This window comes from Microcaecilia unicolor, chromosome 1, assembly GCF_901765095.1.
Source record: "Microcaecilia unicolor chromosome 1, aMicUni1.1, whole genome shotgun sequence".
Taxonomy (NCBI): domain Eukaryota; kingdom Metazoa; phylum Chordata; class Amphibia; order Gymnophiona; family Siphonopidae; genus Microcaecilia; species Microcaecilia unicolor.
Window position 1 is genome coordinate 611,897,484 of NC_044031.1, and position 27,992 is coordinate 611,925,475.

Genomic DNA, 27,992 nt, shown 5'->3' on the forward strand with positions numbered 1-27,992 from the left:
TGGCTCAAGGCTATCTCCTTTAGGCCACCTCCATTTTGCTTTTCCTGGTTTCAGATTTGTGCAATTAGCTTCTTTCTCTCTCTCTCTCTCTCTCTCACTTTCTTTTTTCAAAAGTTTGCATTCATGAAAGTACACTTAGAGCCACCATTTAGTTCCATGGAGAAGGAAGAGATATGCTGAGAAGAAAAGAAAGACAGTATGGGAGGAAATTTCATAAATGTTGCCCCAAATTAGGCAGCGGCTATTCTGTAAATGCTGTTCTGCACAGAGTGTCCTTTATAGAATATCAGCTTATCAAGCATTTAAAGCTAGATTCTATATATGGCGCCCAAAAAAATCAGCACCGAAAAAGCGCAATTCTATAAGCTGTTCTTAAAGTTACATGTGGTTTATAGATTAGCACTTATGCCCGAGAATCACACCTAACTTTAGGCACGGCCATATGCACCAACTGAAATGTGGTGTAAACAGGGGCATAGCTAGGTGGGGCCACGGAGGCATGGGCCCCTGCAGATTTAGCCCTGGCCCCCCTGCTTTCACCCCCCCTGCCACGGACCCTCCCCGCCACATTCGACCCCCCTTCCTGCTGCCGCCAACCCTCCCCCACCGCCGCCGTCAAGTACCTTTGCTGGCGGGGGTCCCCAACCCTCATCAGCTGAAATCCTCTTCAATGCCTGTGTCCGGTGTGTTGCTGATCTAGATTCTGTTTCTGTGAGTCCTGACGTCCTGCACGTAGGACTCACAAAACAGAATCCAGATCAGCGAACGCGCCAGACTCGGAGACCGGCGCTGAAGGGGACTTCAGCTGGTGGGGGCTGGGGGACCCCCGCCAGCAAAGGTACTTGGTGGTGGTGGGGGAGGGTTGGCGAGGGTGGGAGGGGAGGTTGAAAGGGACGGGGACGGGCGCCGGGGGGGGGGGGGGGGTCAAAAGTGGCGGGGATCAGCAGCGCCAGGGGGCCCCTTCCGCCGAAGTCTGACTACGCCCCTGGGTATAAATGTACGCACCTACATTCTGCACATATCCCCGTTAGTCTATAACAATGCATGTTAATTTTAAGAAAACCCCCATTATGCCCATGCCCCGCCTATTTCCACATCCCCTTTTTCTGATCATGCATAAATGCCAATTAAATCTAGTGCCAATAATTGTTTTTTTAAGACGCCAGCCATTGGTGCTAATTAGCACTTTGTTCATTGTGCATGTAAATTGGGTGTGTGTCCAAAGGCACCCAACTAAAGGCAGTTAGGCGCAGAAATGCAGGTGTTCTATAACATTGCACCTAATTTCTAGGAAAGCCCCTGACCCGTCAATGCTTGTCCCCTTTGTAGTTGCATGCTTATTAATGCCAGTAATTGATTGTTATCATTAATCGGGGGGGGGGGGGGGGGGTATGTCAGAAAAAGGAATCAAGGAGGGATAGATGTTTAAACTGAAGTGCCCATTATCATGCTAACAATAAGAATAACAGCACTGCAAACATATTTCTTTATACAGTTAACCTGCAGATGTAATAAAATGCAGTGATAAAACACAAAAGGATCACAGAAAACCATTGTGGCAGGAAACAGGAGAAGAGGACTTTTTTGAAGTTGAAAAGCAGGCTCAAGAAACAGGTGAGTCAATCGTACTGTGTCAATGTAGACAGTATAGCACACGGCAATAGCAGAAGTTGTGTGTTGAGCAGAGCTAAAAGTCAGTGGCTGAGTTGATTGCTGACATCTGATGAGGTGGAAATGGTACTATGTGGTTTGCCTGTGCCATCCACTCTACTTTCATTCAGTGCTAGCAGTAGATTAAATTTGGATTTCATTGACAAGGAATCCTTGGTGATTTCTCACACAGATTACAATACAATTATATGCAGGAAATAACATAAAGTTATGGGAATTGGCAGTGCCACATGGCTGGCTCCAGTACTAGTTGCCTCGCTGAGACCTTGGTTGCTGAGACCTCGGTTGTTACAACGATCCTTGTTGCAGCAGAAAACAGGATGAGCTTGCCCGATTGTATCCAGATCCGTGGGGATACATTCTTTGACACATCCTTTAATGACATTCTCCGTTCCCTGAAAGGGAAACCCTAGGAAACCAAAAGAGAAAATGATTTGAACGTGCTTCCATTTTGCTTTTAAACAAAAACAAAATAAAAAATTGGGCCGATACTGAGCTACAGTGTTCAGTCTTATTTTAAATGCAAGCCACCGCAGCTTTAAAAAATCTGAATCTTCAGCACCAGTATTGGGACAGTGGCTAGTGTTGAAGATTCGGATGGCATGGTCAATGCCATTGCCAGCGCTATCCAAGTAGAGAAATATTGATCCAGCCAACCAGATAGCTAATGGGATAAAGTAAGGACAACATTTTGGCTCTCCTACCTTTATCCTGAAAATTGTGCGGTTAGTGGATTCAGTATCACTGCTCACTGGATAACTTCTGGCTCCACTCTCGCTCCACCCCAGTACTATCCAGATAGTGCTGAGCTGATCTTTAAGGACATTCAGTAGCCTTCTCAGTACAATGCCACTGAAAACCCTAGTCAACAGCACTTACTCAACTAGGAGTTGAGGCTAACCAGAAAAGTGCCACTGAATATTCATCCAAATATTTTTAACTAGACACGTGTAAATTAGTTGGGCACTAACATTTACACCAGTCCGTGACTGGCATAAGTGCTGATGCCGCAAAGTTAGACACAAAATTGCCTTTGCTGAAGGGAGATATGATAGAGGTCTATAAAATACTAAGTGGAGTGGAATGGGTGGACATGAATCACTTGTTTACTCTTTCAAAAATAATAGGACTAGGGGACACACAATAAAGCTACAAAGTAGTAAATTTAAAACAAATCAGACAAAATATTTCTTCACTCAATGTGTAGTTAAACTCTGGAATTTGTTGCCAGAGAATATGGTAAAAGCAGTTAGCTTAGTGGGATTTAAAAAAGCTTTGGATACTTTCCTAAAAGAAAAGTCCATAAGCCATTATTAAGATAGACTTTGGGAAAATCCACTGTTTATTTCTAGGATAAGCAGCATAAAATGTATTGTACTGTTTTGGGATCTTGCCAGGTACTTGTGACCTGGATTGGCCACTGTTAGAAACAGGATGCTGGGCCTGATGGACCTTCGGTCTGTCCCAGTATGGCAACACTTATTTTCTTATGTTCTTAACAGGAGCCACAGAGGAGTTTCAAGCACAAGTTCAAGAGGAAAATTAATTCAAAGATTTGTCTGTGGTTTTAGAATATTCACTATCGGATGTTCGGGAAAGAACTACATTGCTAGTGTTGTTTGTTTTTTGAACAAGATGTTGTGATAAAAATATATTTTCGGAACTCTCAAATGACATTCTGTAGTCAAAAGATTTGGATTTATCCAGATGTTAAAAAGATCACACAGGATAGAAGAAAACGTTTGTGGCAAGAAGAAACTAAGAAATTAGGTGCATCGTGTTTATTGGCATATCCATGCAAATGTTTAGTTCACTATTTAGGGATTAAGTATGTTTTCTATGTTCTAGCACAGTTTAGAGTCTTTTTGGGCCTAAACAAAATTTCCACTAGAATTCTTATAGTTTAATCTGAGGGGTTATTTCAGGCTAGTCGCTTACTGCTGTTTTTTTTTCTTTATTTACTTCTAATATCTCCATAGATACTTTGGCCATTCCTCCCCTTTTTGTGGCCTAATGAAGAGTTTAATATTTTCTTTTCTTTTTACCTACATCTATGATACCTTCTTTGTTTTTCTGTAACAAGTGGTTTGCTCGGGTGTAATTTGCAAATTATATAAAAATAAAAAAAATCTTCCTTAAAAAGGCTTATTTTGCTCAGCTCCTTCATTGGCTGATCCTGGATTTATGAGTATATAAATTATGGCATTTACGAGTGTAAGAGTTGACATTCACACATGTAGGTTGCACAGTGTTGGCACTTTTATGGGCAAAACTCAATCCCCCCAATATTCAAAGGCATTTAACCAGCCAGGATTGGCACCGATATTGCCAGGTAGTGGCTAGCAGCTAGCTGGTTATATCAGGCAATATAACCAGCTATCCACTGATTTTCAGTGCATCACTGCTTAACTTTGGCTGCCTGTAAGGCAGTCCTATCTTTGGCCGGTTTGACTTTGACCTTGATCAGTCAAAGTCAAACTGGTCAAAAGTAACATAGCATAGTAACATAGTAGATCACGGCAGATAAAGACCTGCACAGTCCATCCAGTCTGCCCAACAAGATAAACTCATTACATATGGTATGTGATATTTCATACATATACCTGGTCTTGATTTGTCCTTGCCATTTTCAGGGTATAGACCATAGAGGTCTGCCCAACACTGTCTCTGTTCTAAAATTTCTGAAGATAACATCGAAGCCACTGAATAGCTCCAATCCAACCCATCCCAATCTATTCAGCCACGATCAGGGCACAGAGTGAAGAAGTCTGCCCAGCACTGGCCTTGTTCTCCAAAGTAAACCGGATATTCAATGCCAGTCACTGGAAATGGCCTAGCATGGAATTTCCAGTTTTAGCACCAATCTCAGGAGTTAGCCCAGCTAATTTCCACAGTCTGAATATTGGCCTCAATGTGATGCCATTTTTTTTGTCTCTTTGTTTGTTAAATAGCTGTTTCTATGGGATGAGGTACACAATACATATATACTCCTACACATCCTCTCTATATATTTTACAAAAGACTTCATATTCAGTGAACCTTTTGTAAAATACTCTGGAAATTTTGAACGTCCCAACTGGGATGTCTCTGTTTTGACATAGAGCTCCTAGGCTAAGTGGGGATTCACATGTTTTGAGGTGTTGCAGTTGTGTTGCAATCAGGAGAAGTTTTTGGTCTCAATCCCAGACTGCTTTGGGAAATAAGAATCCTAAAGTGATTTTAATTCTTTTGTTTGTTTGAAACAAGCTTGTGGAGTTGCAAGTGACATTTGCCGAGGTCTTGGTAGTGGATCTAAAACAGAAACACCAAATAGAAACAGTTATTCATTCCCTCCCCCCCCCCCCCCCACACCCCCACACCCCCTGAGGAGCTGAGTGTTGGATACAGTAATAGGATTTTTCATGCTTATCTATGCAGTAAAGAACCAAGGAGGGAGAGAAGAAAAGCGTGACCAGGTATCCTTCAGAGAATAGAGGTAGCCTAGTGGTCAGAGTAGCAGCCTAAGAACCAGAGATGCTCAAGGTATAAATCCTACTTCTCCCACTTCTTCTTCTTCTTATCATCTTGGGTAAATTAGTTTACTGTTGCCTCGAGTGAAACTTGATTTCTAGGTCCCCTTGAATAGGGAAGTAACCTGTGTACCTGTTTCTTAACTTGCCTTGAGCTCTGGTTTGGAAAAAACAAAGTAATTAATTCTAGTGCCACAAGCAGCAGAGCAGGGATACATCCTTATAGAGTAGATAGGAAGAATTGGTCAGGCTGAATGGACTAGCTGGTCTCTCTCTGACTTTATGTACCCTGTTACTTTTTAAAGAGAGCTTGCTTCCTTTACATCTATTAAACCAATGTCTACCACTAATGAGTAGTGGTATCTATCATCATCCTCTGTTGTGCCATTTAAGGAGATTTGTATAAATGGCACCTGAAGTTAGGGGCCAGGAAGATCTGCACCAACTGCCAATTTATAAAGGTCGCTTAGTCCTAAGCACTCTTTATCGAATAGCACTTAGGGGCCCTTTTACTAAGCGGCGGTAAACCCATCGTGGGCTTACTGTGTGCCAATCTGGAGTTATTGCCGACCCAACGTGAGCGCCGGTGGTAGTTCCACCCCTAGCGTGCGGCATTTCCTGCACTAGCAGAAAAATTTGAAAAATATTTCCATAGGCGCTGCTTTCTACCCGGTTACCGCCAGGTTAGCACAGGAGCCCTTACCACCACCTCAGCGGGTGGCTGTAAATGCTCCCCCCGCATGGCCATGTGGTAGGTAAAGTCTTACCACTTGGCTGTTTCTTTTTTTGGTGGTAAAGAAGGCCTCAGCATATGGCCTCTGCTGTTGGTGCAGGGCCCTTTTTACTGCAGAAGGGGGGGAGGGAGGGAAAGGGAATGGAGATTTGACGTACTACGTTTCTGTGGTTTTTGCAACTACATTCATAGTTTCATAGTACATACATGTATTTATTTGTACCTGGGGCAAATGGAGGGTTAAGTGACTTGCCCAGGGTCACAGGGAACTGCAGTGGGAATTGAACCCAGTTCCTCAGGATCAAGGTCTGCTGCACTAACCACTAGGCTACTCTGGGCCCCTTAGTGTAAATTCCTGCACCCAACTGTGGGTATGAGGAATTACGCTTGCTGAAACCTGGTGTAAATGCTGGTGCATGACCGTTAGCTCTTGATCACTTAAATGACTGTATTCTATAACACTATGCCTACATTTTGGGAAAGATCCTAATCTGCCCATGCCCCTACCCTGGCTTTGCTCCCTTTTAAGTTGCACTCGAGACAATTTAGGCACGTAGTGTTATAGAATAGCGTGTATGCAGATTTCCACATAAGTCTTAATTAGTGCCAATTAACATCAATAATTGATCGTGGCTCGCTAACTAATTAATTTGTGATCTGCACCCAAATTTGGGTGACCTTTATAGAATCCAAGGGTTAATGGTTTAACTTATAACGGTATGCCTTGTTAGTATGGAACAGAATGTAAAATATGCTATGTAAATTACTCTGAAGGCGTGCACCGTGCTGCTTCCAACCAGAGCCACCAGATTTTGAAGATAAATAATACTCTCTTTTAAATATATGTCCCGAGCTGATCTGGTTTCCAGGCTTCAAAGGCCCTTTCCAGTTATTTTGCTGATTTATAACTTGTATTTCTGAATCTTACCGAAATCAGAATCCATAATTTTTGTCATGCATATTGTTTCATTTTTTGTACAGTTGTATAAATCTGTGCATTCGGCACTGGGAACTGAAGAAGGGCAGTAGTAGCACTCCAAAGAAACAGCTGCAAAGACAAAATGAAATCCATTATTGCTGTTGCACATATGTGTCCGATCACATAGATGGCACAGCAGCTCATAGGAAAGTGGGCTTCCTGCATAATACAAATGCTAAGGGTTTTACAAGTAAGAAACATCCCAGAGAACAAATGGAGTCAACTTTCTATAACATATGGTTGCAGGCATATACCTGGGTTAAAAAATATGCTGTCAGCTAAACATGTCTCAACCCCACTGATATTTCCTGAACATTTGATATGAACAATGAGCATATAACATTTTAAAGACATATGGATTTTCAGTGGAACTAAGTGTTCGTGTGTAAATTCCAGATAACCTATCCATTTGAATTTATTCCTTCTATATTCTGCAAGTATCGCTATGCTCATATTAGCCCTCTCCTCAAGTCACTTCATTGGCTCCCTATCCAATTCCGAATACAGTTCAAACTCCTCTGATTGACTTGCAAGTGCATTCACTCTGCATCCTCAGTACCTCTCCACTCAAAATTGTGACTGAATCCTTCAAACATAAAAGCTACAACACCAAAATAATTTCCAAGAAGACCGCCTCTTCCCTTAAAACATCCAGGGAAAACCTATTGCAGTACAAACAAAAAAAAAAAAAAAAAAAACCCATACAATCCAGAGCTGGAAAAATTGAGAAGAATTGTAAAAGATCTACAGCCACTACTCCAGAAGGATGAATTGCTGAAAAAGATATTCCCAACTCCACCAACCACCTAATCTGAGCAAACAAATTTGTGAAAAGCAAACTCACAATAGAAGCTGAAAAAGAAAAGAATGTCACAAGTCCCTGCAATCTACCAAGCTGCAAACTGTGCCAGTACATATCACAGGGTCCACAGTCACTCACATGGGAAAAGCATTCAGCATAAGGGTATCCTACACAGCAGCAGCCAACCCTCTCACACCTTTCTAAACCAAGGTATATTTACAGTGTCATTTTAGTGTCTTGTTTCAGCCTGGCTATATGTTCCCCTGCAAATGCTAATTGTTAAACACCAGGTCAATTCTTAATTATATGTCTTCTTGTTAGACCATCTTACAATGCAAACGTGTTGCTTTTTTGTTAAAACTTCACAACACTAACAATTTCTCAGGGTTGATATTTAGCTTGATTTAAGTGGGCAGGAGATTGATTCTCTGTCTAACTTCCAGCTTATATGAAAACAATGGCAAACTATTCAACTTACCATGTAGTATGTTCAAGGCTTAACTTCTGCCAGAGTGGGGTGGAATGGCATTCTAGCACTTCCTGTGGATTCAGTGAGCACCAATGATTAGCGTGCACTAAATGATAAGAAGCCCATTATATTCCTATGGGCGTCTTATCATGTAGTGTGTACTAAATCTGTTAGTGCACCATAATAAAAGTACCCCTTTGTTATTATTTATTTTTGTGCACAAATTTTTTTTTTCTTAAATGCATGGTGTATGCTTGTATAATTTGAAAATGCAATTAAATTAAAATGAAAATAAATAAAAGCCTGCCCCAGGAACACCCAGACCTGATCTCTTTGTTGTTTGTGATTTGTTTTTGTTTTAATAGTCAAATGTATACAGGTAGCAATTTTACCTTCGCAAATTTAACTGAGGAAAGGTAGAGGTGGAATTTTGATCATTTAAGATTTACCCGGTTAAAACCAAAGTCCCTGTTTACTAAGGCGCACTAGGGTTTTTAGCATGTGCTAAAAATTAGCATGCATTAACTGTGTAGACGCCCGTAAGAATATTATGGGTATGTACACGGTTAGTGCTTGCTAATGTTTAGCGCATGCTAAAAACCACACTCCTCTAGCGTGACTTATGGGCTCATTTTCAAAACAGAAAAACACCTAAAAAGTGGCATAAAGCAGCATTTGGATGTTTTTCTCACAAAAACGTCCAAATCGGTATTTTCAAAACCTGTTTTTAGACTTTTTCTATGAAGTCCTTCAGAAGTGCGTCCAAATCTCAAGGGGGCATGTCAGGGGTGTGTTCAGGCCGGGACTTGGGCGTTCCTAAAACTTAGACATTTTTCAGCCATAATGGAACAAACCCAAACCGTCCAAGACTAAAACCAAGACGTTTTGAGCTAGACCTGTTTTTATTATGAATAAGGCACAAAAAGGTGCCCTAAATAATCAGATGACTACTGGAGGGAATCAGGGATGATCTCCGCTTATTCCCCCTGTGGTCACTAATCTCCTCCCACTCCCAAAAATATGATGAAAAACATCACTCACCAGCCTCAGATGTTATACTCCGGTCCATTACAACAGCATGCAGGTTCCCTGGAGTAGTCTGGTGGTGGGTGCAGTGCACAGCAGACAGGTGGACCCAGGCTCCTACCTTCTCCTACCTGTTACACTTGTGGAGGAAACTGTGAGCCCTCCAAAACTCACCAGAAACCCACTGTACCCACATATAAGTGCCCCCTTCACCCGTAAGGCCTATGGTAGTGGTGTACAGTTGGGGGTAGTGGGTTTTTGGGTGGGTTTTGGTGGGCTCAGCAGACAAGGTAAGGGAGCAGTGGTGAGATGTGTACCTGGGAGCATTTTATGAAGTCCACTGCAGTGCCCCCTAGGGTGCTCTATTGCTTTCCTGGGATGTCAGGTGGAACAGTCTACTAAAAATGCTGGCTCCTCCTACATTATTACTACTATTTACTATTTAGCATTTCTATAGCGCGCTACAAGGCGTACGCAGCGCTGCACAAACATAGAAGAAAGACAGTCCCTGCTCAAAGAGCTTACAATCTAATAGACAAAAAATAAAGTAAGCAAATCAAATCAATTAATATGTACGGGAAGGAAGAGAGGAGGGTAGGTGGAGGCGAGTGGTTACAAGTGGTTACGAGTCAAAAGCAATGTTAAAGAGGTGGGCTTTCAGTCAAGATTTAAAGGTGGCCAAGGATGGGGCAAGACGTAGGGGCTCAGGAAGTTTATTCCAGGCGTAGGGTGCAGCAAGACAGAAGGTGCGAAGTCTGGAGCTGGCAGTAGTGGAGAAGGGAACAGATAAGAAGGATTTATCCATGGAGCAGAGTGCACGGGAAGCGGTGTAGGGAAGGACGAGTGTGGAGAGATACTGGGGAGCAGCAGAGTGAGTACATTTATAGGTTAGTAGAAGAAGTTTGAACAGGATGCGAAAATGGATAGGGAGCCAGTGAAGCGACTTGAGGGGAGGGGTAGTATGAGTAAAGCGACCCTGGCGGAAGACGAGATGGGCAGCAGAGTTTTGAACCGACTGGAGAGGGGAGAGGTGACTAAGTGGGAATCCAGCAAGAAGCAGATTGCAGTAGTCTAAATGAGAGGTGACAAGGGTGTGGATGAGGGTTTTGGTAGAGTGCTCGGAAAGAAAGGGGTGGATTTTACGGATGTTGTAAAGAAAGAAACGACAGGTCTTGGCGATCTGCTGGATATGAGCAGAGAAGGAGAGAGAAGAGTCAAAGATGACCCCAAGGTTTCGAGCTGAGGAGACAGGGAGAATGAGAGAGCCATCAACAGAAATAGAAAACGGGGGGGGGGGGGGGGGGGGGGGGGGGGGGAGGTGGGTTTGGGAGGGAAAATGAGAAGCTCGGTTTTGGTCATATTAATTTCAGGTGGCGTTGAGACATCCAGACAGCAATGTCAGACAAGCACGCTGAAACTTTGGTTTGGATGCAAGGTGAGATATCAGGGGTAGAAAGGTAGATTTGGGAGTCATCAGCATAGAGATGGTAGGAAAAGCCATGGGATGAGATTAATGAACCAAGGGAAGAAGTGTAGATAGAAAAGAGGAGGGGACCAAGAACAGAACCCTGAGGTACGCCGACAGGCAGAGGGATAGAAATAGAAGAGGATCCAACAGAGTGAACACTAAAGGTGTGGAGGGAGAGGTAGGAAGAGAACCAGGAAAGGACAGAGCCCTGGAATCCAAGTGAGGACAGGGTATTGAGAAGTATGCTGTGATTGACAGTGTAAAAAGCAGCGGAAAGATCAAGAAGAATGAGGATGGAATATTGATCTCTGGATTTAGCCAGTAATAGGTCATTGGAGACATTAGTAAGCGCAGTTTCGGTTGAGTGGAGAGGGCGAAAACCAGATTGTAGTGGGTTAAGAATAGCATGTGAGGACAGAAAATCAAGGCAGCGGCGATGAACAGCACGCTCAAGTAATTTGGAGAGAAAAGGAAGGAGGGAGATGGGTCGGTAATTAAAGGGACAAGTAGGGTCGAGTGAAGGCTTCTTAAGGAGAGGTGTGACCACAGCATGTTTAAAGGCAGCAGGGACAGTCGCAGTGGAAAGTGAGAGGTTGAGAATGTGACAGATAAAAGGAATAAGAGCAGGAGAGATGGCATTAAGAAGGTGGATGGGAATGGGATCAGAGGAACAGGTGGTACATTTTGAGGAAGAAAGGAGAAGTGTAGTTTCCTCAATAGTAACTTCAGGAAAGGAGGAAAGGGAATGAGGGGAAGGAGAGAGAGGAGAACGGACTAGTGGAGGGAGAGGTGGAGAGGTAGAGAATGCAAGGTTTATCTTTTGAACCTTGTCGTGAAAGAATTCAGCAAGGGTCTGAGGAGATAATGAAGGGGGAGTTGGGGGAGGGGGCACCTTGAGGAGAGAGTTCAATGTGGTGAAGAGAAGTCGAGGGTTAGAGCCAAGAGAGTTGGTCAGTTGGATATAATAATCCTGTTTGGCACGTAAAAGAGCAGATTGGAAGGAGGTCAGCATGAACTTAAAGTGTAAGAAATCAGCAAGGGCCCGAGATTTCTGCCAGAGGCGTTCAGCGGAGCGGGTATAGGAACATAGGTAGCGGATATTAGAAGTCAGCCAAGGTTGGGGTTTTGTACGCCTTATAGGGCGGGTCATCAAAGGTGCAAGAGTGTCTGAGGCAGAGGATAGAGTATTGTTGTAAGAAGAAACAGCCTCATTGACAGACGTGGATGGTGCCACAGTAGAAAGGATATCCCAATGGCTTGATTTTGTGTGTTTTGCACTTGGACTTTTTTTTTTTTTTTTTTTAAATGGACCAAAAAACAAAATGTCCAAATCACAAAACCTTGTTCAAAACAGTATTTTCTAAAAAAAAAAAAAAAAAGATAGACGTTTTTCCTTTTTGAAAATGACTTTCTTTCCTATTTAGATTTTGGACGTTTTTTGCAAAACATCCAAAGTCGGACTTAGATGTCATATGGAAAATGCCCCTCCATGTAAACAGTGCCCCAAGTTTTTCAACGAGGAAATCTTTTGAATTTCATCGTCTCGATCAATTACTTTCAAAAGCACTAATGAATTGTTGGGGCAACTCAAACTATTATAAGAAAAATAGAAATATATTTCTTGCGGTGACAAAAAATTTCTCTTTATGCCCATGTGGAAAAGAATGTTACAGGAGAATTAGCAATGTTTCAGGTGTGTAGAGCAGTTGAAAAAAGAGATGCACATTTGTTCATCTGCTTTGCACACTATGATTAACCACCAAACCATCTTCTCCTCCTCCTCACCCTATAACACACTCCCTCAACCAACCAACCCAGGCCTCCTTCTCCTCTTTTCCCGATATCACCGAAGAGGAAACCGCCTATCTTCTCTCCTCCTCGAAATGCACTACCTGTTCCTCAGACCCCATCCCCACCAACTTACTTACACCATCACTCCTACTGTCAGCCCCCCCATCTGTCATATCTTCAACCTCTCTCTCTCCACTGCTACTGTCCCTGACACCTTCAAGCATGCGGTAGTCACACCACTCCTCAAAAAACCATCACTTGACCCTACCTGTCCCACCAACTACCGCCCCATTTCTCTCCTACCCTTCCTCTCCAAGATACTTGAACGCGCCGTTCACAGCCATTGCCTTGATTTTCTCTCCTCTCATGCCATCCTCGATCCGCTTCAATCCGGCTTTCACCCCCTACACTCGACGGAAACGGCACTATCTAAAGTCTGCAATGACCTGTTCCTTGCCAAATCCAAAAGTCACTACTCCATCCTTATCCTCCTTGATCTATCTGCCGCTTTTGACACGGTCAATCACAACTTACTTCTCGCCACACTGTCCTCACTTGGGTTCCAGGGCTCTGTCCTCTCCTGGTTCTCCTCTTATCTCTCCCACCATACCTTCAGAGTACATTCTCAGGGTTCTTCCTCCACCCCCATCCCGCTCTCTGTTGGAGTTCCTCAGGGATCTGTCCTTGGACCCCTTCTTTTCTCAATCTACACCTCCTCCCTGGGTTCCCTAATCTCCTCTCATGGGTTCCAATATTATCTTTATGCTGATGACACCCAGCTTTATCTCTCTACACCAAACATCACTGCAGAAACCAGTGCAGAAACCACTGCTAAAATATCGGCCTGCTTAGCCGACATTGCGGACCTGGATGTCCAACCGCCACTTGAAACTGAACATGGTCAAAACCAAGCTTATTGTCTTCCCTCCCAAGCCCACTTCTCCTCTCCCTCCACTCTCTATCTCTGTTGATAACACCCTCATCGTCCCCGACTCATCTGCCCGCAACCTCGGGGTCATCTTCGACTCCTCCCTCTCCTTCTCTGCGCATATCCAGCAGATAGCCAAGACCTGTCACTTCTTCCTCTATAACATCAGCAAAATTTGCCCTTTCCTCGCTGAGCACACCACCCGAACTCTCATCCACTCTCTCATTACCTCTCGCCTTGACTACGGCAACCTACTCCTCACTGGCCTCCCACTTTGCCATCTATCACCCTTCAGTCCCTTCAAAACTCTGCTGTACGTCTTATCTTCCGCCTGAACTGGTACACTCATATCACCCTTCTCCTCAAATCACTTCACTGGCTTCCGATCAGGTACCCCATGCAGTTTAAGCTTCTCCTTTTAACCTACAAATGCACTTGATCTACAGCCCCTCCCTACCTCTCTACCCTCATCTCCCCTTACATTCCTACCCGTAACCTCCATTCTCAAGACAAATCCCTCCTTCAGTACCCTTCTCCACCACCGCCAACTCCAGGCTCCGCCCTTTCTGCCTCGCCTCACCCCATGCCTGGAATAAACTCCCTGAGCCCATACGCCAGGCCCCCTCCCTGCCCATCTTCAAAGCCTTGCTCAAAGCCCACCTCTTCAATGTCGCCTTCGGCACCTAACCACCATACCTCTATGCAGGAAATCTAGACTGCCCCTATTTGACATTTCTCCCATTAGATTGTAAGCTCTTTGGAGCAGGGACTGTCCTTTTATTAATCTGTACAGCGCTGCGTAACCCTAGTTGCACTCTAGAAATGTTAAGTAGTAGTAGTAGTAGTAGATGTCGTATCAGCAGTACTACACAATAACAAGGAAATTCCCTTCACAAGCTATTTATTCCTTGATTCTATCAATTAGTGCCCTGAATCTCAGACAGCAGAAAATGGTGGTTTTCATTCATTGCTTCAGCCCCTTCTCTCCAGGCAGTCCACAGGGAGCAGAAGGGGAGAAGCTAAAGATGAGGGCAATTACTATTACAATAACATTTATATTCTGCTACAAACCATTTCTGGATCTGTGCGGATTACAATATAAAAAGAGACTAGGCCAATCCTAGAAAATAACATCAACCTAAACAGACTTCCAAATTACCAAAATTAGATAGCATGAATATTAGTTACAAATAGGTCAAAAATAAGTATGTCTTTAATAACTTGTGAAACTTCAAATAATTTGAGGTAAATCTCAGTTTAAGAGGAAGTGAATTCCGGTACTGAGCTGAACTGTCTGCAAAACCTGTTGCATGGATTGATTTATACTTGACATCTTTTAATGTAAGAAACATTAATAAGCCCTGGTCTCTTGACCTAAGTAAACGATCTGTCTTCCTGATAACAAGCAAACCCAGCAGATATTCCAGGGTATAACCATAGAAAATCTTGTGCACTAAAGTACATAGTTTAAATTGGCAGCAATCCTGCATTGGGAGAAAATGAAGGTTCCTCAGTAGAGGTGCGTGTAAAATGATCTGATTTTCTCTTGCCAAAAAAAAAATTTTGCTGCAATATTCTGCTAATTGGACTCTAGCTTCAAGCCCTTCTCTCCTGTCCCAATATTAACAATGGAGCAGACAGCCAGGGATTCTGACACAGCTGCGCAGACTGGGGAAGGAAAAAGGAGATTCTGTGAAGATTCATGGGTACTATAGCCTAGAGCTCTAGACCAAGAAGGATGCTGCTTCCCAGGCTGCTCCTGAGTCCCCTGGGGATTCCTGCAGCTTGGACCAGCTCATCCTATGGAATAGGTGAGGCACTGGTTCAGGGCGCTGTTGATAACGGGCCCCAAAATCCCAGTCTAGCATCTCCCTCTCTCTTTTCCATCCCCCTTGTGGGTGGGGTTGGGGGAAGAGGGAAAGATGCTAGACTGGAATTCAGGATTGTGATGCCCTTTATCATTGGGGAGGGGGGACTTGAAAAAGAGAGGGAGCTATGAGTTCACGGGTGGAGGGAGGGGCGCCACAGTCCCTTGAGCCAACCCTGCTTGCAGCCACTCCTTTTCACTTCGATTTCCATGGAGGAATACCTCAGTCAGGAAGATGAAAGCTTCTTTGTATGCTAATTTAAATAAGATCTAATGTTTTATTAATTGTATTTATTTTTTGTAATTCCTGATGTTTTGTATCAGTACTTAGTCTATGAAAGTGAAACTTGCCTTGAATCTCAATTGAGCAAATTGGCAAGAGACAAGACCTTTTTAACATAATATAACATAACAAAATTTGCTGCCTTCCAGCTGTCCTGGCTGAGGACAGCTCTTTCCCTAATCTAGTTCCTTTCCTCCTGTCATTTCCCCTGTCCCCTGGTCCTGTGTGAGGAACAGGAGAGGAGATGGGTAGCTTGCAGAGAGTACAGGGCAAAGAAAAGCTGCTCCTATCTGTTAGTCCTTCTCCTCCTATCATTCAGCAATTGAAAGAAGGGGAATAATCCTTGAGCAGACAGAGAAGAGCAAAGACCAGTTGCTCCACTTTTAATCCAGCTCTTCTCCTTCTGTAATTTCTCTTCCTCTCCTGTTTAGGGAACAGGAGAAGGGGTGAGGCTAGAACAGGCCAAGCAAGTACAGCAAAGCTAGTAAAAGCAACTTGGCAAACAACCTGCAGCAGAACACAGTTGTTCAAGAATCAGCCAGTATGATGTGTCCCTTTGGCTTCTCTACTGTGAAGTGTTCTCAAGAAAGTATAGATGATACATCAAAACCTAATGTAACTCAACCATTTTGACGCTTATTTGAAAACAATATAAATGAGCTGGTATTCCGTTTATTTATTTATTTGTTGCACCACGGAGAGAGTGATGGATGCTTAGAATGCCCTCCCGCGGGAGGTGGTGGAAATGAAAACGGTAACGGAATTCAAACATGCGTGGGATAAACATAAAGGAATCCTTCAGAAGGAATGGATCCTCAGGAGCTTAGCCGAGATTGGGTGGCAGAGCCGATGGTGGGAGGCGGGGCTGGTGGTTGGGAGGCGGGGATAGTGCTGGGCAGACTTATACGGTCTGTGACAGGGCTGGTGGTTGGGAGGCGGGGATAATGCTGGGCAGACTTATATGATCTGTACTAGAACTGGTGGTGGGAGGTGGGGCTGGTGGTTGGGAGGCGGGGATAGTGCTGGGCAGACTTATACGGTCTGTGCCCTGAAGAGGACAGGTACAAATCAAGGTAGGGTATACACAAAAAGTAGTACATATGAGTTTATCTTGTTGGGCAGACTGGATGGACCATGCAGGTCTTTTTCTGCCGTCATCTACTATGTTACTATCCAGCTCATTTTTGAAAGTGATTGCCGGCCATCTTCTGACACAAATCGGGAGATGGCTGGCAATCTCGCAACAGTGGCCAAATCGGTATAATCGAAAGCCGCTATTTTGACACCATCGCCTCTTTCCCGTCGCAGAGCCGACGAAAGTTCAAGGGGGCATGTTGGCAGCGACGCGAAGGCGGGACATGGGCGGGGTTATGAAATGGCCGGCTTTAGCCCATAATGGAAAAAAAAGGCGGCGATGAAGAGCATTTGGCCGCTTTTACTTGGTCCCTTTTTTTTTCAGGTCCAAGCTTCAAAAAGGTGCCCGAACTGACCACATGACCACTGGAAGGAAGCAGAGATGACCTCCCCGTACTCCCCCAGTGGTCACTAACCCCCTTCCACCAAAAAACCCCCACTTTAAACACTTTTTTTTTCCAGCCTGTATGCCAGCCTCAAATGCCGTACCCACCTCCATGACAGCAGAATGTGTTCTGTCCTCCAACAGCCTTTTCCTGCTTGTGATATGGCACTGGGGTGAGTGTGACACCTTTTCTGTTATTTGCACTGCAGTCACATGAGCAATGCATTGTGGTGGGTATAGGTATTGGTAGTTGGTAGGCTCTACTTCCCTGGTGCTTTCCCCCTGCTTACTGGGTCAGAGTGTGGCAGCGGCGTTCCTGGCCTGGATGGCACCCGGGGCGGACCGCCGATGCACCCCCCCCCCCGCTAAATGACACATTCGCCCCCCCCCCCCTCCGGCAAAATGACACCCCCCCGGGTGCACGCCGCTGGGGGGTGCCGCGGCGCGCGCGTGCTCCGAGTTCACTAAACTTCACTTCGCTTCGCTGCAGCTCCCTCTGCCCCGGAACAGGAAGTAACCTGTTCCGGGGCAGAGGGAGCTGCAGCGAACGAGCGACAAAGTTTAGCAAACTCGGAGCAGGCGCGCACTGCGGCACCCCCCAGCGGCGTGCACCCGGGGCGGACTGCCCCCACCGCCCCCCCTTGGTACGCCACTGGAGTGTGCCCTGTTTTGTTTCCTGTTGTAGTCCATGTGGTAGTGGCCATTTTTGTAAGACAGTTTTAGTTCCCTTTCCTGTGTTACCCATGTTAGAGAACGTAGTTCTTACCTTGAATGGTGTTGAAAGACGGCATTGTACACCATTGTGCCAGCTCTAACCTACTGCTCATCTTAGTACCAGGGGATGCCAGTGGGGCACAACCTCTGATCTGCAGTTAACTGTGAGTAAACGTGGTTATTTCAAGAAAGGACTTTTTCAGAGAGATTAGTCTTCAGGTGTGAACTGGTGTGCCAAAGTTATACAGCAGCAATAAGTCCTAGAGGCTGTATGCAGGTCCCTGGAGCAGTACATTTGTGGGTAGTGGGTTTTTTTTGGGGGGGGGGGGGGGGAGCACGTGGGAGCTTTTCTGAAGTCCACCGCAGTGACCCCTAGGGAGCCTGGTTGGTGTCCTGGCATGTCAGGGGGGCCAGTACACTAAAAATGCTGGCTCCTCCCACGGCCAAATGCGTTGAATTTGGCCGGGGTCTGAAATGGCCGACATAACTTTCCATTATCACTAAAAAACGAAGCCGGCCATCTCAAACCCCAGCCAAATCCAATGCATTTGGCTGGCCGGAACCGTATTATCGAAACAAAAGATGGCCGGCCATCTTTTTCGAAAATACGGGTCTAGCCAGCTGTTTGCGGCGCCTCCAAAATGCATCGCCGGCCATGTATTTCGCCAGCGCCGTTCAATTATTCCCCTCCACATTACTATTTGTATCCCACATTTTCCCACCTATTTGCAGGCTCAATGTGGCTTACATTGTTCCATCATGGCGATCGCCATTTCCGGAGTGAGAGATACAAGTGGTATTACATTAGAGATCATGATTAGCGTGGAGGGGCATAATCGAACGCGAACGCCCATCTCCATGGGCGTCTATGTCCGAAAACGGGTACGTGAAGAAGCGGGACAGATCGTATTTTCGAAAAAAATGGGCGTCCATCTTTTGTTTCGAAAATACGGTTTGAACGGACCAAATGCCCATGGATTTGGTCCTTTCTGAGCTGGGCGGTTTGTTTTTTTTTGTCATAATGGAAAATAAAAACGCCCAGCTCAAAAATGTCCTAATCCAAGCCATTTGGTCGTGGGAGGGACAAATGTACAACACTGCCATAGCACTTGGGCAACTACATGTGGGTACAGTGGGTTTCAGAGGCCTCGCATTTACCACCACAAGTGGTACAGGTGGGGGGGGATACGCCTAGGTCTGCCTACCTGAAGTGCACTGCAGTACCCACTAAAAGTGCTCCAGGGACAGGACTTGTTGCTGTTGTATAACCTTGGCACACCAGCTGACACCTGAAGACTAATCTCGCTGAAAACGTCCTTTATTTGAATAAGCACCTTTACTCACAGTTAACTGCAGATCAGAGGTTGTGCCCCACTGGCAACGAGTCTCGCTAGTACTGAGATTAGCAGTAGGTCCGAGCTGGCAGCATGGTGTACAATGCCCTCTTTCAGCAACATTCAAGGTAAGAACTAAGTGCTGTAACATGGCTAACACATGAAAGGGATCTAAAACTGGCTTACAAAAATGGCCACTACCTCATGGACTACCGAAAACACAACAGGGCACACTCTGACCCAGTAAACAGAGGGAAAAGCACCATGGGAGTACAGCCTACTACCTACCAACATCGTGACCATTTAACACAAGCTAGTGGAATCACGGAGCCCAATACCCTACACCCACCACAATGCATTGCTGATGTGACTCTGCAGTGCCCTTAACAGAAAAGGTGTCACACTCACCCAAGACCCACATCAGAACCAGGGAAAAGCTATCAGAGGATAGAACACATTCTGCTGTCATGGAGGTGGGTATGGAATTTGAGGCTGGCATACAGGCTGGGAAAAAAAGTTTGTAAAGTGGGTTTCTTTTGGTGGGAAGGGGTTAGTGACCACTGGGGGAGTCAGGGCAGGTGATCCCCGATTCCCTCCAGTGGTCATCTGGTCAGTTGGAGCATTTTTGGGACTTGTTCGTGAAAAAAAAAGGGTCCAAAAAAAGTGACCCAAAATCGCGGTAAAAACGCCTTTTTTTTCGATTATCACCTAAAGACGTCCATCTCTGCTCGGCTGATAACCACACCCCAGTCTCACCTTCACCACGCCTCTGACACGCCCCCATCAACTTTATTCATTCCCGTGACGGAGTGCAGTTGAAGACGGCCAAAATCGGCTTTCGATTATACCGATTTGGGCACCTGCGAGAGAAAGACGTCCATCTCCCGATTTAGGTCGGAATATAGGCGTTTTTCTCTTTCGATTATAAGGTGAATAGTAGATTAAACAGTCAAGTATAAAGAGTTCATATTCCATCAAGAATACAACTTACATTCACTTAATAGCAACTAAAATATGATTTTCCTTCTTTATTCAGATTTATCTGTGGAATATTCCTTTCCCTGCAATATGGGGCCATAGTGCAGCAGGGTTGTGCAAAAACCCCATTCTGAACATGTAGTGTTCTCATAGATCTGTTGATTGTTAAAGTGACTAGAACTAAGATGGTTGTTGTACAAGCCTAGAAAAGCTTCTAATTTATTTCAGTGCAAAGGTAGATACAGAAAACACTTTGGGGGTAATTCTATAACTTGGTGTCTTGATCTGGTGCCAGAATGGGAATTAATGAATACCAATTCTATAACAGAACTTAGACGTGTCTAACACATTATCTAATAGTAGCATAAACTAGCTTTGGTGTGGCAAATGTTAGGAGCAATCACTTATGCCAGGTTAATGGCTGGTGCAATGGACATATGTGATTTGAGGGGGAGGGGGTCTGAGCTCAAGTTGGGGGCACATTTTGTCTTGCCTCCCCATCGCTCTCTGCCCCCGCCGCAACCCCACATACCTGGGCTGGTGGGAGTCCCCAATCCCCACCAGTAGAAGCCTTCTTGTGGCAATACTCGGCACAAAGCTGCCTGCCCTGTTTTCCCACCTCGGCATTAATACTCGGTTGTAATGAAATTAAAACCAAGCGTGCGCGCGAGGGAGGGTGAAGCAGGGCAGACAGCATGGCGGTGAATATCACTGCAGGAAATCTTCTGATGGCAGGGCTTTGGGACCTCCACCTGCAGACACTTTGGGGACCCGAACCCAAATCAGGGAGGCCCAGGCCCCTCATGGTCATGTCACTGTTCTATACATAGCGAAGGCGACAAAATGGATGATGTCAAGAAACTTCTACTGGACTCAAAAAAGTTCACAGCAAAAGTTTTTTGATGTTGTTTTCTGATGATGCTCGTCCTGTCGTGACGACGCACCCTCAAGACAAGGAAATTACTTTTTCATAGCTTTTTTCAGCTGCACGCTTCTAGAAGACTGTTTCTTCTTCCAGGAATTATTAAAATGATAATATACAGGGACTCCTGAGGCAGGCCAGAGCGGCCGAAACACGACTCGTGTCAAGTCCAGGTTTTATTAATAAACTTTTGCTGTGAACTTTTTTGAGTCCAATAGAAGTTTCTTGACATCATCCATTTTGTCACCTTCGCTGTATCTTTTTCTTTGGTTTTACCAGTGCGAAGGTTTGTTTTCTTCTGTGTTTGTCGATCTCGACTGTTCTATACATTGCACATGTAGCTTGGCTTCATGTCCATGGTCCGCCCATGTGTATGTGCCCTGCAGCTATGTGCTATAGCATTGACATATTACTTTATACAATAGTGTGTAGTGCATTAGGGTGCATTTCTGCCAATTAAGGCAGCATGTGTGCAAGGCACTGCGTAACTGCACATGCCCATTTATAGAACTACCTCCTTTATTTTCTTTTCCTACTTGGTTGACTTGGTGGAGATAAAAACAATATCTGAATTCAAGAGAGTTTGGGACAAGTACATAGGATCTCTAAGGGGGTGATAGGGAGAGTACATGGCATGGATGGGCAGTCTGAATAGACGGTATGGTCTTTATCTGCCTACATTTTTCTCTGTTTCTCTGTTTTTCTATATTTTCTAAGCTTAAGCTCAAATTTCTCTGCGTCTTTCTTTCCCCAGATTCTGTCATGCTTTCTTTGTTGAAAATTGGAACTATTAACTGTAACATGTCGTTAATAAAGGTATGGGCAACTCCATTTTAGACAGAACACAGAAATCAAACTTAAGAGATCCAGGTCAGGAAGTTTTCAATGCAAGTAGTATTTTAGCAAAAGATCTGCCAACCTAAAGTCTTTTCTAAAATATATACAGGAATGTACTGGCTACATGAGGTGGAAGCAACCATTTTACATTTGTCAAAGTCTGAAACATAAGCTGAAGCAACTCATGTATCTAAGTGTCTGCAACCCATGTGTAATTGGGTTTCTGCCAGGTACTTCTGACCTGGATTTTCCACTGCTTGAATCAGGATACTGGGCTAGAAGGACCATTGTTCTGACCCAGTATAGCTACGTTCTAAGTTGGCATTTCAGACCATAAACTTGCGAGGGCCTACAAGTAAGACGTGTGTCTGCCATTTTGGAAACCTACATTTCTAATTAAGTATAGAGGCTGCAGTCGTTCTGCACTATCATCGTTGAGGGGGGCAAACACTATGGGATTAAGAGGGAGACCTCCCTTAATCCCACTCATCAAGCACTGCCCAGAAGGAGCACTTTAAAATACATACCCAGGAACAACTATAAATCCAGATGTTGATCTCTATAATCATAGACGTGCATTTCCCTTGTGAAAGGGGGATACATGTGTAGTTTTTGCTTCCACCCTAGTCCCACCCAAAACATGATCTCTTTCCATATGCATGTAGTGTAGATACATTGTCTTCAGACACTCCAGTATTCAGCCACTCGCCTACTCTTTCACACCAAAAGGTTTGATCACATCACTCCCCTTTTTCTTCAGTTACATTGGCTACCCATCTCTTTCAGGTCTTGGTTCAAGATCCTTGTCATTACCCACAAGGTTCTACGCACTGGCTCCCCTTCCTATTTCTCTTCTGTTATTATCCCCTATATGCCTGCCAGCTCCCTCTGTTCCCTCGCCATTTACTTCTTCCCTCCCTAAAGTATGATCACTACAATTTCACTCGTTCTGTTGCAATCTTTTTCCTAGCCCCTAAACTTTGGAACAACGTTCCCCCGATTTAAATCCCTCCCCAAAGCTCATTTCTTTAGACTTGTCTTTAATGTCTCATTGGACCAGTTCCACCAGCAGGGGGAGCCTTGTGGTGACTCATTGCTCAGTTCGCTTGTTTATGTTATTTAGTAGTGTGCAGTGTGTGTGCTCTTTGTGTGCTTGTTTTCTTTCCTATCAACAATTGTAGTTCCTTTCTTTGATTTTATTATATTTTAATTTGTATACCTCTTTGACCTTCTCTTGTAAACACAGTTCATATCAAGCAATGAATAAACATAAACATAGTGCAGATTCACACATGTAAATCCGGCTTTTTAAAATGGGTTTTCAGTGTTTGAGATATATACTACTAGTACTACTTATCATTCCTATAGCGCTACTAGACATACACAGCACTGTACACTGAACATGTAAGAGACAGTCCCTGCTCGACAGAGCTTACAATCTAATCAGGACAAACAGGACAAATAAGGGAATTACTTACGGTGGGAATGACACAACAGACATGGGTACTGAACAAGTGAATAGGGGTTAGGAGTTAAAAACAGCTTCAAAAAGGTGGACTTTTAGCCTAGATTTGAAGATGGCCAGAGATGTAGCTTGAAGTACTGACTCAGGAAGTCTATTCCGGGCATACAGAGCAGCAAGATAAAAGGAACAGAGTCTGGAGTCAGTAGTGGAGGAGAAGGGTACAGATAACAGAGATTTACACGATGAATGGAGTTCTCGGGGAGAAATAGGGAGAGATAAGTGTGGAGAGGTACTGAGGAGCTGCAGAGTGAATGCACTTGTAAGTCAGTAAGAGGAGTTTGAACTGTATGCAGAAATGGATAGGGAGCCAATGAAGTAAGTTGAGGAGAGGGCTAATATGAGCATAGCGACACTGGCGGAATATAAGTCGTGCAGCAGAATTTTGAACAGATTGAAAGGGAGAGAGATGGAATAGATGGAATAGTGAGAGACATGTGAGAAGCAAATTGCAGTAGTTTAAGCAAGAGGTGATAAGAGTGTGGCTAAGGGTTTTGGTAGTGTGCTCAGAAAGGAACGGACGAACTTTGGTGATATTATAGGGAAAGAAATGACAGGTTTTATCAGCCTTCTGGATATGTGCAGAGAAAGAGAGAGAGAAGTCAAAGATGACCCCAAGGTTATGAGCTGATGAGACAGAGACAGATAGATCGAGAAGGATGAGGATAGAATAGAGCCCTTTGGATCTGGCCAGGAACAGGTCATTGGAGATTTCAGCAAGAGCTGTTTCGGTTGAATGAAGGGGGCGAAAGCCAGATTGAAGTGGATCAAGAATAGCTTGAGATGAAAGAAAGTCAAGGCAACTACGGTATCTTGGATAGGAAAGGGAGGAGAGAGATGGGGTGATAGTTGAAAGGACAGGTAGGGTCCAATGAAGGTTTTTTAAGGAGTGGTGCGACTACGGCATGTTTGAAGGCATCAGGAACAGTCACAGTGGAAAGTGAAAGATTGAGGATATGACAGATAAAAGGGATGACAGTAGGAGACATAGCGTTAAGTAGATGGGTGGGAATAGGATCAGAGGAACAGGTAGTTAGTTTCGAGGAGGAAAGAAGATGTGAAGTTTCTTCTTCAGTGATTTCAGAAAAGGAAGAAAAGGAGGCAGGGGTTGGAGGGTTGAGAGAATGGACACAGCCTGGCATGGGAAAACTGAAAATTTCCCAGCAGATTCTGGACATGCAATGGTTGAAATGGGTTTGGGTCCAACGAGGAAGGTGTGTGATTCTGTCCAGTGAAGACTCTACCAACCAGCACTAAAGTCAGAAGGATTGCTAAATTATCCATGTATTTTCCATTATACAGTTAATATTAATTCAATATTTTTCCATATCTACACCAATTAGTTGATTTTCTACTAAGCACTATTATATGGCAGTGCAATAAAAAATGTTGGAAGGCTTACCCAGCTCCATACAAAAGAGAATCACAAGAGGTAGGATCAAAACTCCCTTCTTCATCTTCATGGCATCCTCGTGGAAGTGTAAATCAAGAAAAGAAAAACAACCAGCAAATGCTGACACTCTATATATACTTGTACTGTCTCCTTTACGTAACAACCAAAAGAAAATTATTAAAATTAAGGATTAAGATATACTGGAAGAGCAAGATAGTTAACTCATTAGCTGTTGGCATTAATACATGTGCCCTGCCTTGTTCCTTCCTAAATTTTATTGATATGGTTTCCAGCCTTAGTTCTGTATGAAAAGAGTGTATACTTCTGGTCTCTGTATCTCAAAAAAGATATAGGAGCTCATTTTTGAAACAGAAAAACATCCAAAAAGCAGCACAAAGTTGCATTTGGATGTTTTATTTACCAAAATGTTCAAATCACTATTTTTTAAACCCATTTTTAGGATGTTTTTAAATGCAATTCGTTGGCAGTATGTCCAAATCACAAGGGTGTGTGTGAGGAGTGGGATTAAGGTGTTCTGCCATAATGGAACAATACAAAAATGTCCACAGCTACAGTTTAGACGTTTTGGCCTAGACCTGTTTTTATCATGACTAAGTCACAAAAAGGTGCCCTAAATGACTAGATGACGTCTGGAGGGATTAAGGCATGACCCCCTCCCCCATTTCTCCCTCAATGGTCACTAACCCCCTCCCACCCCACCCCCCCCCCCCCCCCCCCCCCCAAAATGAGAAAGAATCACTATATACCAGCCTCTATGACAACTTCAGATGTTATGGCCAATACTATTATAACTGCAAGCAGGTGGCAGGAGTAAACTAGTGATTGATGCAGTGCACTGTAGAGAAGGGAATCTAGGCCCATATCCCACTCTAACTGGTACACTTGTGGTAGAAAGTGTGAGCCCTCCAAAACTCACCAAAAACCTACTGTACCTACATTTAGATGATACCTGCAGGAATAAGGGCTAGTTTAGTGGTGTCCAGTTGAGTACAGTAGGTTTCTAGTGGGTTTTCGAGAGCTCACCATACAGTGTAAGAGGGTAATTGTGAAATGTGTACCTGGGACCTTTTATCTGAAGTCCATTGCAGACGTTACGTCAGGCGAGGGCGGGACACAGAAGGAAGGAGTGGCCTGCTGCTGCTTGCTGCGAAGGTGAGGAAGGCACTTTAAATCAGTTCCGGCCCTGGAGCAACGGCGTTTTAAAATCAGTTCTGGGAGCGAAGGCGAGCCGGACTGCGGCGGCGCCACCCCCCCCCCCCAGAGGCCCGGGCCCGGGAACTTTTGTCCCCCCCCTCTCGGCAGCCCTGGTCCTACTGCTCTGCTGGGTTGTCTGTGTGGCCAGTCTACTAAGAATGCTGGCTCCTCCTATATCTGAAAGGCTTGATTTTGTGTGTTTTTCACTTGGATGGGGTTTTTTTTCCCGAAAACGGTTCAAAATGATAGATGCTTTGTGCACAACAATGTTATCATGGCTCCCATTATAAGATGCACCCCATCTTACCTTCCTACGCTGTGTGGGCATTGGGCTGGGTCCCATGCTGCTCTCCACTCCTGCCTTGCCTCACAGCCGGTTCCCATGGCATTCCTCTGGTGTGGCGTTGTCATGGGCATTCCCTAGGGCTCGTGCGCAATGAAGAGCCTCTGTTTATGCACTGCTGTGGTGGCACAGGGAAACGCTGCAGGGGGGGCTGCAGTTCCTGCCCTGTGGTATTTAAGGAAGGCCCTGGTTTCTTTTTGGGGCCTTTGCAACAAGGGTTTCCTGCTGTGTTCCTACTCCAGCCTTGTTCCTGCTGTGGTCCTGCTTCTGCCTTGGTCCTGGTCCTGTTCCTGATCCTGATGATGCTCCAGTCTTGCTTTGTCCCCGAGTTCCTGCCATGCTCCAAGCCCTGCCTTTTCTCTGAGTTCCTGCCAAGTTCCAAGCCCTGCTTTGTCTCCGAGTTCCTGCCAAGTACCAAGCCCTGCCTTGACTCTGAGTTCCTGCCAAGCGCCAAGCCCTGCTTTGTCTCTGAGTTCCTGCCAAGTTCCAAGCCCTGCTTTGTCTCCGAGTTCCTCCAAGCCCTGCTTTGTCTCCAAGTTACTGCCAAGTACTAAGCCTTGCCTTGTCTCTGAGTTCCTGCCATGCTCCAAGTCCTGCCTTGTTTCTGAGTTCCTGCCAAGCTCCAAACCCTGCCTTGCCTCCGAGTTCCTGCCAAGTTCCAAGCCCTGCCTTGTCTCCCAGCTCCTGACTAGATGCAGCCCTGCCTTGTCTCCAAGTTCCTGCCAAGCTCCAACCCTGTCTTGCCTAGACTTTGTTTCCCTCTGGCCTTGATTTGTCCTTACTGCCTTGTTTCAGTCTAGTCTGTCTTGCTTATTGCCTTGTCCAGTCCTGTCTGGATCCAGTTCTTGCTCTGCCTTGCTTTGACTTGTCTGAACTTAGTTCTAGCCTTGTCTCCTTGTCATGCCTTGTTCCTGTCTGAGTTCAGTTCTAGCCCTGTTGCCTTTCTTACATTGCCTCATCTGGATCTGGTCCCTGTCTTGTCTGTCTTGCCTTGTCTAACTGTGCCTAGCCTAGCCTAGCTCTGCCTTGTCCTGCCTTGTCTTGTCCTGCTTTGCTCAGTCTTGCCCTGTCCTGTCTAGGCTTGCCTTGTCCTGCCTAGTCCTTTCTTCCCATGTCTTGTCTTGCATCAGATCATGCCTTGTGCCATCCCAGGGAACTTATCTGCTGCAGCTTTAACTGTGGTCCAAGAGCTCACTGTCCTGTGGTCATGACAAACGTCTAGCAAATGGCCATTAAAAAAAAAAAAGATAGACATTGGCCAGGTTCACTACTGGATTTTTGGATGTTTTCCACAAAACGTCCAAAGTCGGATTTAGACGTCATATCAAAAATGCCCCTCATAGTGGTATTAGAAAAGGTTCAAAGAAGGGCAGCCAAAATGATAAAAGGGATGGGATTTTAATGGAATCCAGGCAGACACAACCAGCATTCCAGCATCCTTTCGAGAGAATCTTACTGTCAGGGGAAGGCTATATTCTTTTGTAAAGTACTAGCCCAGTAAAACCTTACACTTGTCGAGTTCCATTTTGCATAAGATATCTAGGTACAAAATGGGATGTCCAGGTTGGACAGAACATGGTGCTTTTTGAAAAGTATGCATGAGGATGCTGACAAATATATATTTGTGAGTATAGGCTTATTGCAAATTTATTCAGGATGATATATCCCACATTTTATTGAAGTTGGTCA

At 44.7% G+C, this 27,992-nt stretch overlaps 1 protein-coding gene across 1 annotated transcript; it reads right to left on the reverse strand.

Annotated features, from left to right (window-relative positions):
* Positions 1 to 1,444: 1,444 nt before the first annotated feature.
* Positions 1,445 to 24,832, reverse strand: LOC115460465 (ly6/PLAUR domain-containing protein 2-like). Its single transcript, XM_030190222.1, has 3 exons — positions 24,755 to 24,832; positions 6,842 to 6,961; positions 1,445 to 2,080 (listed from the first exon to the last, which is right to left on the reverse strand). The coding sequence occupies exons 1-3, from the start codon at positions 24,813 to 24,815 to the stop codon at positions 1,845 to 1,847; spliced, it is 417 nt and encodes a 138-aa protein (XP_030046082.1). The 5' UTR covers positions 24,816 to 24,832; the 3' UTR covers positions 1,445 to 1,844.
* Between the last annotated feature and the right edge of the window lie 3,160 nt (positions 24,833 to 27,992).